The 20,225-nt window shown below is 41.2% G+C and overlaps 1 protein-coding gene across 1 annotated transcript in view; it reads left to right on the forward strand.

Annotated features, from left to right (window-relative positions):
- Window positions 1-6,186: 6,186 nt before the first annotated feature.
- The window catches only part of KYNU (kynureninase), a 92,469-nt gene continuing 78,430 nt past the window's right edge, over window positions 6,187-20,225 (forward strand). Inside the window, exons 1-3 of the mRNA XM_063428589.1 lie at window positions 6,187-6,459; window positions 8,497-8,690; window positions 12,461-12,581. Of these exons, the coding sequence (XP_063284659.1) occupies window positions 8,522-8,690; window positions 12,461-12,581 (290 nt within the window). The 5' untranslated portion in view covers window positions 6,187-6,459; window positions 8,497-8,521. The remainder of the gene's footprint in view (window positions 6,460-8,496; window positions 8,691-12,460; window positions 12,582-20,225) is intronic.

Below are 20,225 nucleotides of genomic sequence, written 5' to 3' on the forward strand. Positions count from 1 at the left end.
TTCCAAAACCCCATAAAACTTGAACATGAGGGATACTGTTGTTCTCATGAGTTAAAATGTCATGCGGAACTTGAGAAATATAATTTCTTAATTTCTCAAACCTTTTTAGGTTTTATTCATATTAAATTATGTTTCATATAGAAATATTTGAATTGAAATGAAAGCCCTGTTTTTTCCTGAATAAAGTTAAATATAATAAGTGTGGGTATACTTAATATGAATTAGCTAAATTATGGCGGACCAGACATAAAGTACAAATTCTAGGGTTTGTTTACATTTTGTTTCGATCAGAACATGTACAATTGTCTCCATCCTTAAGGGATTAAGCATAAACTATCCTTCTCTCTGTTGGGGAAAATATATCTGTTAAATATGTGCTTGGGAGGGCAGGAATTATCTTCAAAGGGAGTTTCTGTTTAGATAGTTGGAAAGATACAGCACCTGAAAGGCACCGATCATATTTACATATCAACTGGTCTTCAAATGAGTCTCTATCTAGGAAAACACACCTTAGGTTAGAGACAAAGGGATGGCTGGGAGAGTTAACACTTAAATAAAATAACAGGATAGACAACACCTTGGGACTTGGGAAAGTAAATCACATTTACATATCAATTGAGCTGAGGAGTTTGCTATTTACAACATGGGAACCAATTCCTTTAAAAATAGAAGATACTGACATCACATTAGATTAGGTTTGGTAAGACACATATGCTGCACACAACATCTCACAGCACATACACAATACAGTAGATATTATTAGATAGATGGAATGTGTGAGTGTTATGAATGTATTGTAACTCCGTAATACTATAACTGTAACATTCTTCTTCTGTAATATTTAATTGGGCAGATTCTAAGTAAAGATTTCTCTCTGGTAAGAACTATGGTGTTGGCTGTTTATTTGTAATATCGGGTAGAATACCTTAGTAGTAGTGATGTCGCAAACACAAAATTTTTGGTTCGCAAACGGCGAGCGGAAACTTCCGCAAACGTTCGCGAACCGGCGAACCGGGCAAACCGCCATTGACTTCAATGGGCAGGCGAATTTTAAAACCCACAGGGACTCTTTCTGGCCACAAAAGTGATGGAAAAGTTGTTTCAAGGGGACTAACACCTGGACTGTGGCATGCCGGAGGGGGATCCATGGCAAAACTCCCATGGAAAATTACACAGTTGATAAAGAGTCTGGTTTTAATCCATAAAGAGCATAAATCACCTAACATTCCTAAATCACAATGGATATGGATTGACACCTGACATATGACATATTGACACCTTGACATATGGATTGACACCTGTCCTCAGAGACCCTGATACACACTGACACAGAGCAGAATAGGGACTATTCCCCCTACATAGGGTCACTTGGCAGATATGGATTGACACCTATCCTAAGGATCCCTGATACACACTGACACAGAGCAGAATAGGGACTGTTCCCCCGACATAGGGTCACTTGGCAGATATGGATTGACACCTATCCTAAGGATCGCTGATACACACTGACACAGAGCAGAATAGGGACTGTTCCCCCTACATAGGGTCACTTGGCAGATATGGATTGACACCTATCCTAAGGATCCCTGATACAGACTGACACAGAGACGAATAGGGACTGTTCCCCCTACATAGAGACACTTGGCAGATATAGATTGACACCTATCCTAAGGATCCCTGATACACACTGACACAGAGCAAAATAGGGACTGTTGGCCCTGCATAGTGTCACGTGGCAGATATGGATTGACACCTATCCTAAGGATCCCTGATACACACTGACACAGAGCAGAATAGGGACTGTTCCCCCTACATAGGGTCACTTGGCAGATATGGATTGACACCTATCCTAAGGATCCCTGATACACACTGATACAGAGCAGAATAGGGACTGTTCCCCCTACATAAGATCACTTGGCAGATATGGATTGACACCTATCCTAAGGATCCCTGATACACTCTGACACAGAGCAGAATAGGGACTGTTCCCCCTACATAGGGTCACTTGGCAGATATGGATTGACACCTGTCCTCAGGGACCCTGATACACACTGGGGTGGGGCCTACTGTCCTCCCCCTACCCCCACCCCTGTGTGGTGGGTGGGGTCCATAAAAATAATGAGGGGGGGACCTACTGTAGTCCCCCCGGCCCCCACCCCTGCACGGTGGGTGGGGGCCAAGAATCACAATGGGGAGGACCTACTGCCCTCCCCCCGCCCCCACCCCTGCGTGGTGGGTGGGGGCCATAAAAATAATGAGGGGGGACCTACTGTCCTCCCCCAGCCCCCACCCCTGCGTGGTGGGTGGGGGCCATAAAAATAATGAGGGGGGAACCTACTGTCCTCCCCCCGGCCCCCACCCCTGCGCGGTGGGAGGGGGCCATAAAAATAATGAGGGGGGGACCTACTGTCCACCCACCGGCCCCCACCCTTGCGCGGTGGGTGGGGGCCATAAATCACAATGGGGGGAGGACCTACTGTCTGTGTAAAATGACAAAGAGCACTCTGATTGGTGGGCTTGGAATCAAACCAATCAGAGTGTTCTGTGTCATTTTACACAGCGTGGGAAAGTTCTTTGGAATTTTCCCACGTTTTTTAAAATGACAAAGAGCACTCTGATTGGTGGGCTTGGAATCTAACCAATCTGAGTGCTCTGTGTCATTTTACACAGCGTGGGAAAATTCCAAAGAACTTTCCCACGCTGTGTAAAATGACAAAGAGAACTCTGATTGGTGGACTTGGAATCTAACCAATCAGAGTTTTCTGTGTCATTTTACACAGCGTGGGAAAGTTCTTTGGAATTTTCCCATGCTGTTTAAAATGACAAAGAGCACTCTGATTGGTGGGCTTGGAATCTAACCAATCTGAGTGCTCTGTGTCATTTTACACAGCGTGGGAAAATTCCAAAGAACTTTCCCACGCTGTGTAAAATGACAAAGAGAACTCTGATTGGTGGGCTTTGAATCTAACCAATCAGAGTTCTCTTTGTCATTTTACACAGCGTGGGAAAGTTCTTTGGAATTTTCCCACGCTGTGTAAAATGACAAAGAGCACTCTGATTGGTGGGCTTGGAATCTAACCAATCTGAGTGCTCTGTGTCATTTTACACAGCGTGGGAAAATTCCAAAGAACTTTCCCACGCTGTGTAAAATGACAAAGAGAACTCTGATTGGTGGGCTTTGAATCTAACCAATCAGAGTGTTCTGTGTCATTTTACACAGCGTGGGAAAGTTCTTTGGAATTTTCCCACGCTGTGTAAAATGACAAAGAGCACTCTGATTGGCTTAAACCAGCCAAGCAGAGTGTTCTTAGCCTAATTGCAGGGCGTGACAAAACTTTGTAAGCCTTCCCCCGCCGCCCTGCAGAGCTCAGTCTATGCGGAGCCCTCCATGGGTGAAGATGGATTATTATTTTTGCGCTCGTTTTTTTTTTTTTTTTTTTTTTATTGCGTCGGTTCTTATGGCTTTTTATTTGCCCTTTTTTGGGGCTGAAAAAAGAAGATTTTAGAAAAAAGAAGATGTCAAATGGTAATGGTATCTGCAGTAACACAGGGTGTCTGGAGGGAGTATGTGCATTAACACAGAGTGTCTGGAGGGAGTATCTGCAGTAACACAGAGTGTCTAGAGGGAGTATCTGCAGTAACACAGAGTGTCTGGAGGGAGTATGTGCAGTAACACAGAGTGTCTGGGGGGAGTATCTGCAGTAATACAGAGTGTCCTGGGGGAGTATCTGAAAAAATAAAAAAAATAAAAATAATACATTGAAAAATTAAAATAAAATTGTTGCAGCTTCCGAATGAATCTAAAATGGATGCTGTCCAGTAGGTGGGAGGGTCTGCTAGGGAGGGTGTGCTGCTGATTGGCTGGAATGTGTCTGCTGACTGTGAGGTACAGGGTCAAAATTTACTCAATGATAAAGAATAGGGGGCGGACCGAACATCACATGTGTTCGCCCACGGTGGCGGACGCGAACATGCTATGTTCGCCGGGAACTATTCGCCAGCGAACCGTTCGGGACATCACTACTTAGCAGTGCTAGTCATATATTTATCTGGACAAGGGGATAAAGATATATGTTAGTTCTTGGAAGAGGTGACACAGGGATATTACATTCACTATTAAAACACAACACAGAGTGGATTTCTCTCAAAAGGATACCAATTGGAAGTATTGGTGGTGAGAGAAGGATTGTACAACACTCTCCAGCTCTGAGGCCAAGTTCTCTCTGCATATTAATTCTCCTGTGACGTCACTTAACCTCAATCACTGCAGAAGGAGGTATGTCAGGGCTGAGGGTAGAGACAACTTGGGTGGCACAGACAATTAGACTGATGACAAATGTGAAACATGCACAGAATTAACATTAGCCAGCCCAGAACTCTCATTCCGGTCTTGCTGACAATGCAGATGGAGGTGAATTGTGTCAATGCGACAGCAGCAATGTTTTTTAACTCTGTGTGTGCTGCATCTCAAACTGAAATGCTGCACTACGGACTTCAGGCACCATAACCACTTCTAAACACTTAAATGGCCATAGTGCTTGGAGTAATGCACTAAAATAACCTAGCCAAAATCAGAACAAAAACAATACAGCTAATCCACTTATAGTCTGTGTTTACAAATCCTGACATATCATGATGTTTGGGATAGTGTGTTAATTACTTTTTCTTTGGTGTTTATTGTGTGTATTTGGGCTGATGTGTGATTGTTCTTTTTATCTACACTCTTCTCCTCCCAACTGAAAATTCATCAGAACTCCTCCTTTCTCGTTGATCACTGTGTCTGAAAAAGCTGCTCGGAGAGGTCCTGAAAGATAAGTAAAGTTAGTTTATAGTTAGGGGCTTACCTGTAGCACTGGGACATAGGACATTTAGGGTTAAAGTTAGGGCTAGATTTAGGAAGTCATTTTTCATTTACAGATTCCTGAAACCTAGAAAACAAAAAGTACATTTACAGTTAAGTCTAGTGTTAATGTTAACCTTACTTCGAGGGTTAGAATAAGGATTGAGAGAGGCTAAATTAGCTTCCAACCCTAATTTTAACCCTCACCCTTAAGTCTAAATGTTCCACTGTCCCATACTGGAGTAAAGCCACAACTATAAGCTGAGTGGGACAGTAACTTTACTTAACCTTGCAGGACCTCGCTGAGCAGCCTTATTTCCGATTATTGCAGTTCAGTGAGGGGAAGAGTTAAGGGCAGATAACAGGAACATTTCCTGATGTGTACTATAGTCATTGCTGCCGCCAAGGAGTAGTGGGAGTTTGAGCACAGGACCTAATTCTGCATGTTTGTATTTGCCTTTGTATTACACAGACATGTTACTGTACTGCTGCCTACCCATGTGTTCCCTATTAGGGTTAATACGTGTGTGGGGGTTTTCTAATAATCTCCATCATTGTAGTGATATTAAAATAAAAACCTCCAGCTATTTAAGTGTGCATAGAGATTCGGGATTATTATTTTATTATTATTTTATTATTTATATAGCACCATCAGATTCTGTAGCGCTGTACAATGGGATAGTGCAAAAGTAACTTTTTTTTCTTTCGACTTTGTAACAAGATTGAATAAAGATGAACAAAATTGCGATTCATCAGAAGATGGAGATCGGTGGGTCATCTGAATTGTATTATTCCGAATTGCCATGCGACCAAATTACAAAACAAATAAAACAGACAAAAAAAGCAAACAGTTTCTTTTATATTTGTCATTCGGACTTTCACTGATGGCGTAAAAAAAAAAATTAAATTAAAAAATGTATGGAAGACAAAATTGAAGTTCTGAGATAGCCATGTTTATAGTATTTATATATTTTCCAGTACACTGATTGGTCGATTTTAGTACCCCTTTGGTTTGTCTGAATGTTTTTTCAAAAGTCATTTGCATTGATTACATTTTTATTAAAAGTTTCACCTTATACCACTTTAGGCACCCAGTTGTAGGGTAAATATTGGTGGGTTTCTACGTTTAATTTTATTTTTTACAAACATACAATGTTTGATAAATATACAGAAATGTAAACATAATAAATATTCTGCAAAGTATCTGTTTTGTTTCAAAGTGTACAGCCTAACACATTACTCGTGTTCACCATTGGTATGAATGCTATGCTTTCCAAAACTCAGTAGAGCCGTCAAAAACGATTACTTCTAGATTCTCAGAATAAATTCCATTCACTTTTAATTGACACAGTGTCTCAAAACTAGTAAATAGACAATACAACCTACCCCCTACTCTCGCTAGAGTTAATCAGTTGTCTGATGTTTATTTACATGCTGTTCAGTATTAACCTTTGCTACAAGCTATTTGCTGACAAGAGAGGTGTGTTTTTGCCCTCACTGTACTCACTTGTACCGATCACAGTTTTGGAAACATTCGATTGCAAAGTATGTTCTAAAGTGTTATTCAGCGTCTCATTGAGCAAAGCACACATAACGTTTTACCAGCTGAGAGATTAAAGGTAAGTTTAATTATAATATCCAAGCATTTGACTGTACGATTGAAATGTTAATACTTGCAGGGTTATTTGCTAAACTGTGAATTATCAGGAATTATGGAGTGAATTGAAAATTTTAGACCAAAATAGATTTCCAGGAAACATAGCTCGGTTGGATATTTTTTTCAGTTCTGCTGTTTTTTCCACAAGGTAAATAATTGTGAAAAATTACAATAATGAAGATGTTCTAGGAAATAGAGAGAATATAAATCAAATAATGACCAATGGTTACGAGACATTGTTTGAGTCTGTGTGGGACCATTTTTAGCCCAAAATTGCAGAAATTTTAAAATTCTACCAACTATTTTTCTGACTCAGGGATTTTCTCTAATAACTGCTGTTCATATTACCAATTCTGTACAATTCATGGCTTGCGGAAGAAACCCTTATGTCTATTTGTTAAACAGTTAGTTGTGTTAGACAACAGACAGGGCTATTCACAGAAGTGAGAGTTCTGGGGAATTCTAAGTGAATTTGAAATTACAGAGCAAAGTAGCCAAACTGAAAACAGAATTGAGTGGAAGTATTTTTTTTTCTAATTCTGCTGTTATGGTCTAAATTTTTAAATTCACATTGAATTCCCCCCCAAAGATCTTGAATATCACTGACTTTCTATGGCTGTCCAATCACAGACTTCCCAATGCAGCTCAATGAAAAGTATTTGCAAGGCAGGTGCTCTGGGAAATTGCTGCCTCTTAACTAGGAAGTAATAGGACCTGTTTTCTGATTGACAGCCAGGTTAATGTATCCAAGTGGCAATTTTTATTTTATTTATTTTTTATGTATTTTTTTTTACAAAATTGGAGAAAAAAAGAAAAGGATGAACATTTGACACATAAAGAACCACAGCATATTAATGTGTTTTACGTGTTTAGAGTGTTTCTTTATTTTTAGTGCTAATCTATGGACCATTAATTCCCTACCTAAATGGCATCAAGTAACAACAATATTTGACATCCCAACATTCAAGGAATTAGTTATTAATGGATGGTCAGCGCAAGATTATTTAAGCTTCCACCGACTGACAATGGGTGGGAGCACCACTGACAAGTCCCTTTTATATTGTTTAAGACCCATTCCCTGTTGGTGGAATGATGCCATTAGGGACAGACAATCCTAACTAACCAGTAACAATTTATTTTAAATTATTTTCTTCTGGGTAAAGGCTTGCCGAGGGTGGACTGGAGACAGGTCCTCTCACATTATAGAATCACCACCACTCAGGGAAATAGAATATTAGAAATGTCACTCTGCTCAAAGTCTTAATATTCTGTACTCATAGCATGTTGGATGGATGAGTTTATCCTCCTGTTTAATTGTGATAGCTGGCTAGTGGTAGCTGACCATCCATCATGTTAGTTAAACTTTTAATTTATATGTGCACCTTTTATTCAGTCAAAATGCGATGGCCTGGCTTTATCAAGTCTTTTCCTGTATCAAAAAATAATGCTTTTCCTCTAAAACATATCTACATAGTATCTATCGTCATGCATTTGCAAGTAATATTAGAGCAGGTTTGTAAAATATTCCAGTTAGAAAACTAGTCAAGCCGAGAACAAATTCAAATGTGACTATGTTGCAATGGCCTAAATTCTACACGTCATTGTCAACTCAAACAACTCACTGCTTAGTGAATAGACATCTAGATGGTGAAATCAGCCACCGAATATATCAAAACATTTTTCAACTTCCTTCAGAATATATCAAAGCATTTCATAATTTTCTTAACATTCCTTTGGTCTAACAGGAATAACTACTTTAGCAGCAGAAAAAGCCTCATAAATATACGTTTTAGACACCTGCCTGTCAGTATATCTTAAGCAGCATCCAGAAGATGACAGTTTGTAACCAATGTAACTCTATTTCTGCAGTCCTGCATATTCCTTATGCAAAACAGTTTTAAAATAGAAAACCACTTTTATAGAGCACTGTAACCTTCCAACAGATTAGGTTTTGGAATTATACAGCAATAGATATTGATATGCATTCTTTTCAATCTAGGTCATATTGCCTGCTCTTCTGAAACATGACTACTGCTATTCAAACACCTCCTTTGACTGTGCTCGAGAATATCGCCTCCAAGCTTGAATGCAGCATACCTGACGAGAAACTGGCTGTTTATCTAGATGACCAAGATGAATTAAAGCATTTTAAAGAATGCTTTCACATTCCAAAGATGATGGATTTGCCAAAAGGTAATTCTGTCTACCGGCATCATTACGTGTATATATCACCTACTTTGACATAAGTCCAACAAACATTGTCTTCATCGGACATTCTAGAGTTGATTTAACATTCATTTTATACATTACAGAGATAATGCATGCAATCTCTGAACTATTTTTGCACATTGATATCTTCTCAGCTAAATATTCTTGCAATACATTTTGATAGTCTTACACCTCTTTATAAAAGAGCATTTTTGGGTATGCTCACTTTTGTGTTGCAGGTTTCATTTTATTGTTTTATAATTGTAGTTTGGGAGAGGGGCCTTATCAATATTTTGTAACGTTCAAGAAATGGATAAATTGCTGTTCACTTTGTCTATAACATTTTGAGTCTTTGAAAGTTTGGTTAATTTCGTACACATAAAGAGCTATTACTTCAAACAGTGATATCATACCGAGAGACGAGTTGTCCACCTCTTTACATCAATGTATCCCAATAATAGACTAGTTTAACCAACATTCAAGATAGACTGGATCCTCTAAACCGAATGTCTAGCAGTTATTTCAGACATTCTGTTTATTACAGGCCTAGTTATTAGAGATTTTTCTTAACTGGCAGGGCCCAAATATTAGATCTGACCTGTACCACTAATAAATCATCTGGTTTTGTAGACAGTTCTTTTCAGTATACAATATACTAGAAAATAGTCACTAGTCCACAATTTACCTAACTCTTTTTAAAGGGAAAGCTCATGTAACGGAGCTCCGTGTACTCCGACCGAGTACCCTCCGTTGATGGATGCTCCTAGCGCTTACAGAGGACTCCAAGCACTGCAGATGACACCACAACCACCGCACGCTCCACAACCGCCGTAGCTTAACTGGAGCCACGCCGTCTTCCTTCCACCCTGGAATGAACCTCCAGCATTCAGGACCGTGTGGGGAAGACCTCTCCTCCAGGAGAGCGTATCCGGAACAAGCTCTTAAAAGAGCTAAGTGATTAAGCTCAGGGGAATATGCAGAGCATAGCAATCCCCAGTGTGATACAGCAATTCCCTCCAATAACGAGACAAGGCTACGTTTTGAAGGGTCAAGAAGAACTGAGGACTGGGACACCCAGCCTGCTTTTTATTACAAAAAGGTACACACAGGACACTCCCAGGGGGAGGTTGAAATTAACCAATCACATACATGGTACCACCCCCACGTCTCCTCCCCTCAGATAAACATATAACATAATTATAGCATACAGTAAAAATACAGTTTTCACACATACACTGTAACTTTAAAACTATACATTCAATCTCCATAAAAATTACATATTTGAACTCAGCACACTTCAAACATAAACACTTCCAAAATCAGCCAAATTCCCCCAGTGGATCAAAAGTTAGCTGGAGGTCCCTTTATGACCGACCGCAAGCACAATTTCCTGCCCAAAACAGTTCCATAGATTTGGGCTGTGCGGTCGGTCAATTTCATGCCGAAAAACGACCCCATTTCGAACGGGACTTAGTCTCTGGAGCTGAAAAACGAAGTGTAGGAGAAGGTAAGGGTCAGCGGTGTTCGGTAAAATGTGTAGCCGATTTCAGTTCCACAGAATCTTTAGCATACACCGCTGACCGCATTCGAATGAACAAAGATGGCCGCCGCCACATGCAATTAACCTGCAGTAACCTCACAGCCTGCACACTTTAACTTCTGGGTGGTCCGCCTGTGTGGTACTTCGTTCAGTAAGCCCTATTTACTGAACCAAGTGGGAGAGAGCCAGGGTCAAGTTATTTTACAGGTCTGGGGACATAGTCTTAAAGGGGCATTGTTCAGCAAAGTCACAATATGTCCCCAGACAGTTCTTAAAGGGCCATACACACCCAATAAAAGTTAATAAGTTTTCAGGGGCACAATCTTCCAGGGGCCATAGTCATGAGGAAGGAGACTGGCAAATAGGCTTCTCCACAATCCAGGGAAGCAGGGCAATTTTCCATTGAAAGGGCCAGTTACAAATAGCGATTTGTAACAGCTCATTATATTATAGTAATTATTATGCTATTCTTGTGTCCTAGAATATTCCCGCTTTCTAAACAAATATGTTTTTTTTTTCTCACATTGCAAATTACTATTTTATTGGTATAATAAGTGGCACTGTCACTGGAAGAAAATCTAAATCATTTAAACAAATAATGAAAATAGATAAGATTTGATTTCACCAAGTAGGTTATAGCAGGATAAGATGGAATGACCACCATATGAGGTCTTTGCCTAATTTGGGTGGCCATGACAGGGAAAGGTGAACTTTACATACCTGAACTTGTCCCTTGCAGATGCCGCCATCCACATATGCGCAAGGGTATCTTTAAAAGTATTGGATCATTATAACACCCATGCCTGGACCAATTATAATGTGTTACGGTATATAAATATGGTGGTTGTTTATTTTAAAGTATACATGATTAAGGCTTTCACAGCCAAAATGCATTAAATTCATCTATGCCTTAGAGCCCTCAGTGGCTTTAAAACAATTGATTAATACTACACTATACCCTGTGATGCCTGCTCTCGATATTGTTATCTATATATACATTTTCTGTGGGAAAAGCAAGTCTTAAGGCTTGACTAGTGTGCAGATTTTTGTTTAACATTGTATTAACTATATATATATATATATATATATATATATATATATATATATATATATATATATATATATATATATATATATATTAACTTCAAATGGCAAGTCTTGTGGAGGGCTCCTGGTATGCAGTCATACATACCTACCAAAAGAGGTGCAAAAAAGGACAACCGGTAGACCGGCATCAGGGTTATGACTTGCCCATCTGTTTTGATCACACAGAAAAGTTACTGTAGCTCAAATTGCTTAATGCTGGCAATGATAAAAATATGTCGTAATACTGTGCATCACAGTTTGCTGTATATTGGGCTGTGTAGTCTCAGATTGGTCAGAGTGCTCATGGTCCACTGCAAAAAGCACCTTCAATGGGAATGTTAATGTCAGAACTGGACCATGGAGAAATTGAAGAAGGTTTTCTGGTCTAATGAATAATGTTTTCCTTTAGATCAGGTAGATAGCTGTGTGAGTCATTTATCTGGTGAAGAGATGGCAGCAGGACACACTATGGAAAGAAAGTAGGCCAGTGAAGGCAGTGTTATGCTCTGGGCAAACCTATGCTGTTCTGCTGAGAAACCTAGGATTCTGGCATTCATTTGGATTTTACTTTGACATGTACCACCTACCTATCGATTGTTGCAGATCACACACACACCTTCTCAGCTATGGTGTTCTCAGATGGCAGTGACCTCCAGGATAATGAACTCTGCCACACTGCAAAAAATCTTCAGGAATGGTTTGAGGAACATGACAAAGAGTTCAAGGTGTTGCACTCCAAATTTCCCAGATCTCAGTCTGATTGAGCATTTGTAGGATGTGCTGGAACAACAAATCCGACAGATGGAATACTGATCTCACAACTTGCAGGATTCAAAGGATCTGCTCCTAATGTCTTGGCGTCAAATGCCACAGGAAACATTCAGAGGTCTTGTGGGCATCAGAGCTGTTTTGTCATCACAAGGGGGGTCAACACGATATATGGCGGGCGATTTTAAGGTTGATACTGATCCGTGTATCTTCCATAACTTTTTCCATTTTCTTTAACCTTAAATGTGGCAAAATTACTTTAAAATGTGATTAAACTAAATGAAATATCAATTTAACATTTTTTAACATAGCTTAAGACAGCATTAACCTACTCACTGTATACATGTTACTTTTACTCCAGTTGACAAGTCCCTTGTGAATGGAGATGATGATTGTGTGTACTTCTGTGGAAATTCTCTTGGCCTTCAACCAAAGAAAGTTAAAACCTATATAGATGAAGAACTAGACAAATGGGCAAAAACGTGAGTATATACACAGAAAGATCAAAGCTGAAATGTCCTCCATAAAATGTAATAAATTCATTGTACTTTGTGAAATTGACAGAAAATGTTCTTTCTATACACAAACTTTGTACACATTTACTTGACTGAATAACTCTCTAAAAGGCGTTACATGGAGAAAGATGATGTAAACAGAAATTTTAATTGTTAGTATTGTATTAGAAATAATTAAATTAAAACAACATTTCTATTTAGCTTAAGTAAACCACTACAGCTGTTTTGTTTACCTTCGACTGTTTTTTTTTTTTATTTTTTGTCAAATAACTTTTGAGAGGTTTGACAAAATACTCTCAAAACTTGGCTTTGCTTACTACTGATATAATGCAGAAGTTTAATTTCTTAAATTATACTCTAAAAGTGGGCAGCATAGGTGAGGTATACACCTGATGGTTTAATAAAATATAGGGTTGAGGAAACCCAAAGGCTCTTTGGAACATAACCACTAAAATGAGCTATAACCGTTAGGGTGCTAAAAGTGCCAATGTAATACATTTGATTAAATAAAATTAAGCCAAGAAACCAAAAAAAAAACAGCTTATTAGTTAATTAAAATGACAGTCAATAATATTTTTTATTACAAAATAACTCATTGCGCCATAACACATCTATTCAATAAGCCAGGTGAACAGGAGGCAGTGCACATGCAAAATCTATGTTGTTTGTGGGTTCCATAGAACCATTCAGACAAGTTTGAGTGCCAAGTTAAAAAAAAAAAAAATGTGACTGGAATTATTTTTACATTTCTCTTCAAATCTATCTTAATGTATTTTACTGGAAATAATGGCTATGAATCAGTGATGCATATTGATTTGTTTACCCACTATTTCTATCTACAGTTCTTTCAATATTGTGTTCTCTCCACAAAGGTCTGAGTATTCAGCTGATTTGTAAATGAAAGTTTGGCAAAATGTTTAGATAATTTGCCTTCCTGAATAAATACAGGGTAAACAGTATTTTGTGTATATCGGCTATATTAAAGAAACACTACAGGGTCAGGAACACAAACATCTATTCCTGACCCTATAGTATTAAAACCACAATCTATCCCCCCCTGGCCACTCTTGCCTCTCTAAATATAGTAAAATCTTACTTGTATTCAAGTATGTAGCTGCTAGCTCTGGCTCTGACCTGCCCCTGTCGGCTGACATCATCACAAGTGGTGACCTGAGCCAATCACAATGCTTTCCCATAGGATTGGCGGAGACTGAAAGGAGGCAGATCAGGGGCAGAGCCAGCACAATTCAAACACAGCCCTAGCCAATCAGCATCTCCTCATACAGATGAATTGAATCAATGAATCTCTATGAGGAAAGTTCAGTGTCTGCATGCACAGGGAGGAGATACTGAATGTTTGGATGCATTTTAGGCAGCCATGACCCAGGAAGGATCTCTAACGGCCATCTGAGAAGTGGCCAGTGAAGTTATCACTAGGCTGTTATGTAAACACTGCATTTTCTCTGAAAAGACAGTGTTTACAGACAAAACGCCTGAAGGTAATGATTCTACTCACCAGAACAAATCCAATAAGCTGTAGTTGGTCTGGTGACTATAGTGTCCCTTTAAGGTTTTTCTGAGAAGTTGTCCTGGTTGTTTAAGGCCGGTTAATTGATGTTTGAAAATAATTTTACAGTTGTCTAGTTCAATAATGAGAGGTAATTAAAATGTTTGTGTTTTGAAATATATTTTAAATGCCAAATTCTTTTAATTTTGTTTGCTCATGACTGTGGGAGGAGTTACAGCAGATTAGAGGTGGGTGTTACAGAAGTTTAATACCCACCTGTGTGGAGATATGGCTGGGCATGAGGGGAGAGTAAGATAAGTGCCTGACCGGTTCTCTTTAAGGACCTTAAGGTCTGGTATGAGTAAGGAGGCTTGGCTCCCACTATGTGGCTGTGTATTGTGCCTTTTATGTGAGTTTCAATAAAGTTTATGATGATTGAATGCTTGCCTCGACATACTTCCTTTCACGCCCGGCATGATTTATTTGCCATATGCGTTTTTTTTTTATATCCCAGGTTCACGGCGGTTTGGATTTAAAGTATGAAGAGGAGGTAGCCTGTCTTATCACTCCAGATTTTCTTTTTTTGCCATACATTAAATATTATAATATCTTCGTATTTCAACTGCAACAAAATCATCATCATTGTCATCATCACCATGTTTTTTTTTGTTTGCTCAATATATTAAATGTATATATTTTTTTTCTTTCCAGTTAAAGGGACACTATAGACACCCAGACCACTTAATATCATTGAAGTGGTTTGGGTGCAGTGTCCGTGTCCTACTTAGTCCTGCAATGTAAATTGCAGTTTATGAGAAACTGCAATGATTACTTTGCAGCACTAAGACTGCCTCCAATGGCTGCCTATCAGACAGCCACTACAGGCACTTCCATGATTCTAAGGGACACAGATTTCCTTAAGTGACGCTGAGCATGTTTGCGCTCTGCATGAGGACATCCAGCATCAGTGAAAACTCCATAGGAAAGCATTGAGGCAACGCTTTCCTATAGGGAGGGCTTTATGCACTCTCCGCACATGTGCTTTAGGTCCGACCTATTGGATGAAGTTGAAGGAGGCAGAGCGCCGACTTACCGCCGAGGGACATTGGAGATGGATTCGGGTAAAATAACTTTTTTTTTTTAAATCCTTAACCCCTTAAGGATACATGACATGTGTGACATGTCATAATTCCCTTTTATTCCAGAAGTTTGGTCCTTAAGGGGTTAAACTGCTGGAGGAGCGAGGGAGGAGATGACCCGAGGCCACTACAGTGTTATGAATACAGATTTTTATTCATAACACTATAGAATCCCTTTAAATTAGTCTTAAACCCTTTCTTACAATGTCACCCTAAATGATAAAACAGGTTCCAAGAAATCAGTTCTGAATTTATGAACAAATGGACACCCAACAGCTAGACAGTGGAATGTTCATAGCCATTACAAGCTTAAAATACCCAAGTCCCATTACCAGCACTTATAGCAGCAGTAACAGTTGCTATCGCGGCAACACTTGAGTGATTAGACAGCCAATATAGTAAGAGGTTTAAAAGCTTTTCCTTTTTTTTTTTTTTTTTTTTTTTTTTAAGCACAGGGCATTTATTTGTAAAATAATTCTATATTATTAGTTGATACAGGTCAACAATTTAATTGATCCGGTTTTGAAAGCAATAATAAATGTGCATAATCTAATCTTTGATCTGTAGTGTGTTTGCTGAACAGGTTAAAAGAATGATATCTGAAAGTCAAAGTTTGTTCTTTAGAGAGAAAAGATGAACCATTGTACACGTTTCTTTACTCAAATTGTCATTTCAGAAAAGTCAAGGTTAACAACCCTACAGTCATAAAGCTGTTTGCTAGATAGCCACTTTATTTGAGGAGTACATTAGGATAAAATATTTTCTCTTTTTTTTTTTTTTTAATAAACAAACATTGAAAAATTATTGCATTCTTATTTTACCTTGCACTGCATGTCAGGGACAACTGTAATATAATAGAATCAATGACTATTTATAATATCTTTTTATACCTATTTATCAGAAAAACACAGGAAGGCATTTTGTTTTGTTCTTGTTTCCCAACTCTTTTTTGTAAACTTGTTCTGAAAGGAACATTACGGACACCATAACAAATTCAGCTGAATTAAGTTGTTATGGTGCGAGGATGTCCCTGGGTGCTGCCTTACCTGAAGGTTAAATTGTTATTGATTGCACCATAACAACTTCATGGATAAAGTTCTTATGGTGCCCAGATTTTTTTTTGTTACAGGGTTATTCACTAGTGGAGTGGGCATTTAAGGTCAATTCAAAGTGAATTTCAACATTAAGGTCAAAAAAATTCAAGTCATCTATGCTTTCCATTTAGATACTCTGGCCATAAATTTTAAATTCACTTTGAATTCACACTTTAGTGAATGACCCTGTTAATCTTCCAAGTCACTGGGTTGAATTTTTAATTGATGTAGAGCCCAACAGAAGTCGTTGGTTGGCTAGTATCATGCTGAAAATATTGGCAACCTTCATTGTCACCTTACCATTACTTACTGAGCTACTGTATGCTTTATTTTGGTATACTAAGCTAGATGAAAGGACAAATTATCACTCATTAAGTACCTTAATATGGCCTAATCATTATAATAATGTGTACCTACCAATATAAAAAAATTATAAACACACAACACCCATTACAAACCTACTATTAAAGCGGCACTGTCATGCCGAATCTCGTTTTTTTTTAACCCCCCTCCCGCCTCCACTACATCCAATTGACCCCCTAGTCACCCCCAAATGCCCCTAAGCCCCCCAGATTACCTATTTTTAAATCTGTATCTTCTGCCCCGATCTTTATTCAGGGCGCCGCCATCTTTGTGTGGGTAGGTGAAGTCCCTGTGGGACACGTCATCTACCCACACTAGACAGACTGTGAGATTCCCGCACATGCCCAGTGAAACACCTGGACATGCGAACGGGAATTTCATCTATTCATTCATTCATCAGACAGACGAATGAATGAATAGAAAAAATCAGACGAACAAACTAACACTGAGTATCAGTGTTCGTTTGTTCGATCAGTTTATTACAAGGAGGGAGCTACCGACGTGCCGCTCCCTCCTTGTAATATGTAAAGACAGAAGCGGTGGAGAGCTGTGCTCCCCACCACTTCATAAGCCCCCCAGGTCCCCCCCTCACTCTATGGGGGTCAATATGACCCCCATAATAGCACAAGGGAGATTAAAATCTCCCCAATGCCCCTACTCGCTATACCGCGAGTAGGGGCATGTCCACTAAACAGTGAGCAGCCTGTGGCTGCTCACTGTAAAAACATAAATGGTAATAAGGACCTACTGTCCTCCCCCCTGGCCCCCACCCCTGCGCGGTGGGTGGGGGCACTAATAAAATAATAAGGGGGGGGACCTACTGTCCTCCCCCCCCGGCCCCCACCCCTGCGCGGTGGGTGGGGGCCCTAATAAAACAATAAGGGGGGGGACCTACTGTCCTCCCCCCGGCCCCCACTCCTGCGTGGTGGGTGGGGGCCCTAATAAAACAATAAGGGGGGGGACCTACTGTCCTCCCCCCCCGGCCCCCACCCCTGCGCGGTGGGTGGGGGCCCTAATAAAATAATAAGAGGGGGGGACCTACTGTCCTCCCCCCCGGCCCCCACCCCTGCGCGGTGGGTGGGGGCCCTAATAAAATAATAAGGGGGGGGACCTACTGTCCTCCCCCCCCTGGCCCCCACCCCTGCGCGGTGGGTGGGGGCCGTAATAAAATAATAAAAGGGGGGGACCTACTGTCCTCCCCCCTGGCCCCCACCCCTGAGCGCTGGGTGGGGGCCCTAAAAAAAGATAGGGGGGGACCTACTGTCCTCCCCCCTGGCCCCCACCCCTGCGCAGTGGGTGGGGGCCCTAAATAAAGATAGGGGGGGGACCTCCTGTCCTCCCCCCTGGCCCCCACCCCTGCGCGGTGGGTGGGGGCCCTAATAAAATAATAAGGGGGGGGACCTACTGTCCTCCCCCCTGGCCCCCACCCCTGAGCGGTGGGTGGGGGCCCTAAATAAAGATGGGGGGGGACCTACTGTCCTCCCCCTTGGCCCCCACCCCTGCGCGGTGGGTGGGGGCCCTAATAAAACAATAGGGGGGACCTACTGTCCTCCCCCCTGGCCCCCACCCCTGAGCGGTGGGTGGGGGCCCTAAATGACCCCCCCCCCATCAAGGTGACTAGGGGTCCCAAGCCCCTAGTCACCCCCCCCCACCCCCACCCCAAAACATTCTAACCCCTACCTACCCCCCTCACCCTAAAAATAGTGAGGGGGGAATAAAATAACTAACCTGTAAAAAAAATAATTAAACTTACCATTTGACGTCTTCTTTTTTCTAAATTCTTCTTTCTTCAGCCCCCAAAAAGGCCAAATAAAAATCCATCATACCCGTCGCACTTTAAAAAAAAAAAAAAAAAAACGAGCGCAAAAAAAAATTAATCCATGTTCACCCATGGAGGGCACGCCGCGTACTGAGCTCCGCAGGGCGGGTCAAGGCTTATATAGCCTTGCCCCGCCCTGCAATTAGGCTTAGAACACACTGATTGGTTGGTTTAAGCCAATCAGAGTGCTCTGTGTCATTTTACAAGCGTGGGAAAATTCCAAAGAACTTTCCCACGCTTGTAAAATGACACAGAGCACTGTGATAGGATGGTTTTCAAGCCATCCAATCACAGTGCTCTGTGTAATTTTACAAGCTTGGGAAAGTTCTTTGGAATTTTCCCACGCTTGTAAAATAACACAGAGCACTGTGATTGGATGGCTTGAAATCCATCCTATCACAGTGCTCTGTGTCATTTTACAAGCGTGGGAAAGTTCTTTGGAATTTTCCCACGCTTGTAAAATGACACAGAGCACTGTGATTGGATGGCTTGAAAACAGTCCAATCACAGTGATCTGTCATTTTACACAGCGTGGGAAAGTTCTTTTGAATTTTCCCACGCTGTGTAAAATGACACAGAGCACTCTGATTGGCTTAAACCAACCAATCAGTGTGTTCTAAGCCTAATTGCAGGGCGGGGCAAGGCTATATAAGCCTTGATCCGCCCTGCGGAGCTCAGTACGCGGCGTGCCCTCCATGGGTGAACATGGATTACCGTATATACTCGAGTATAAGCCGACCCGAATATAAGCCGAGGCCCCTAATTTTATCCCAAAAAACTGGGAAAACTTATTGACTCGAGTATAAGACTAGGGTGGGAAATGCAGCAGCTACTGGTAAATTTCTAAATAAAATTAGATCCTAAAAAAATTTTATTAATTGAATATTTATTTACAGTGTGTGTATAATGAATGCAGTGTGTGCGTATGTGTGTGTGTATGAGTGCAGCGTGTGTGTATGAGTGCAGTGTGTGTGTGCATGAATGCAGTGTGTGTGTGCATGAATGCAGTGTGTGAATGCAGTGTGTGCAGGGCCGGTGCAAGGATATTTGCCGCCGTAGGCAAAAAAATTTTTGCCGCCCCCTCCCCCCCCCATATGTCCTGACTTCCCCTCCTCCTCCCTCAGTGGTCCTTACCTCCCCACCCCCGTGTTCCTTCACTCCCCCCCCCAGTGGTCCTGACTCACCCCTCCCCCAGTGGTCCTTACCCTCCCCTCCCCTAGTGGTCCTTACTTCCCCCTCCCCTCCCATAGTGGTCCTTATCCCACCCCCTCCCTCTCATAGTGGTCCTTATCCCCCTTCTCCCTCCCATAGTGTTCCTTATCCCCCCCCCCATCCCTCCCATAGTGGTCCATATACCCCCCCCTCCCTCCCATAATGGTCCTTATACCCCCCTCCCTCCCATAGTGGTCCTTATCCCACCCCCTCCCATGGTGGTCCTTATACCCCCCCTCCCTCCCATAGTGGTCCTTATACCCCCCTCCCTCCAATAGTGGTCCTTATACCCCCCCTCCCTCCCATAGTGGTCCTTATACCCCCCTCCCTCCCATAGTGGTCCTTATACCCCCCTCCCTCCCATAGTGGTCCTTATACCCCCCCTCCCTCCCATAGTGGTCCTTATACCCCCCTCCACCCCATAGTGGTCCTTATACCCCCCCTCCCTCCCATAGTGGTACTTATCCCCCCCCTCCC

This window comes from Pelobates fuscus, chromosome 8, assembly GCF_036172605.1.
Source record: "Pelobates fuscus isolate aPelFus1 chromosome 8, aPelFus1.pri, whole genome shotgun sequence".
Classification (NCBI taxonomy): Eukaryota; Metazoa; Chordata; class Amphibia; order Anura; family Pelobatidae; genus Pelobates; species Pelobates fuscus.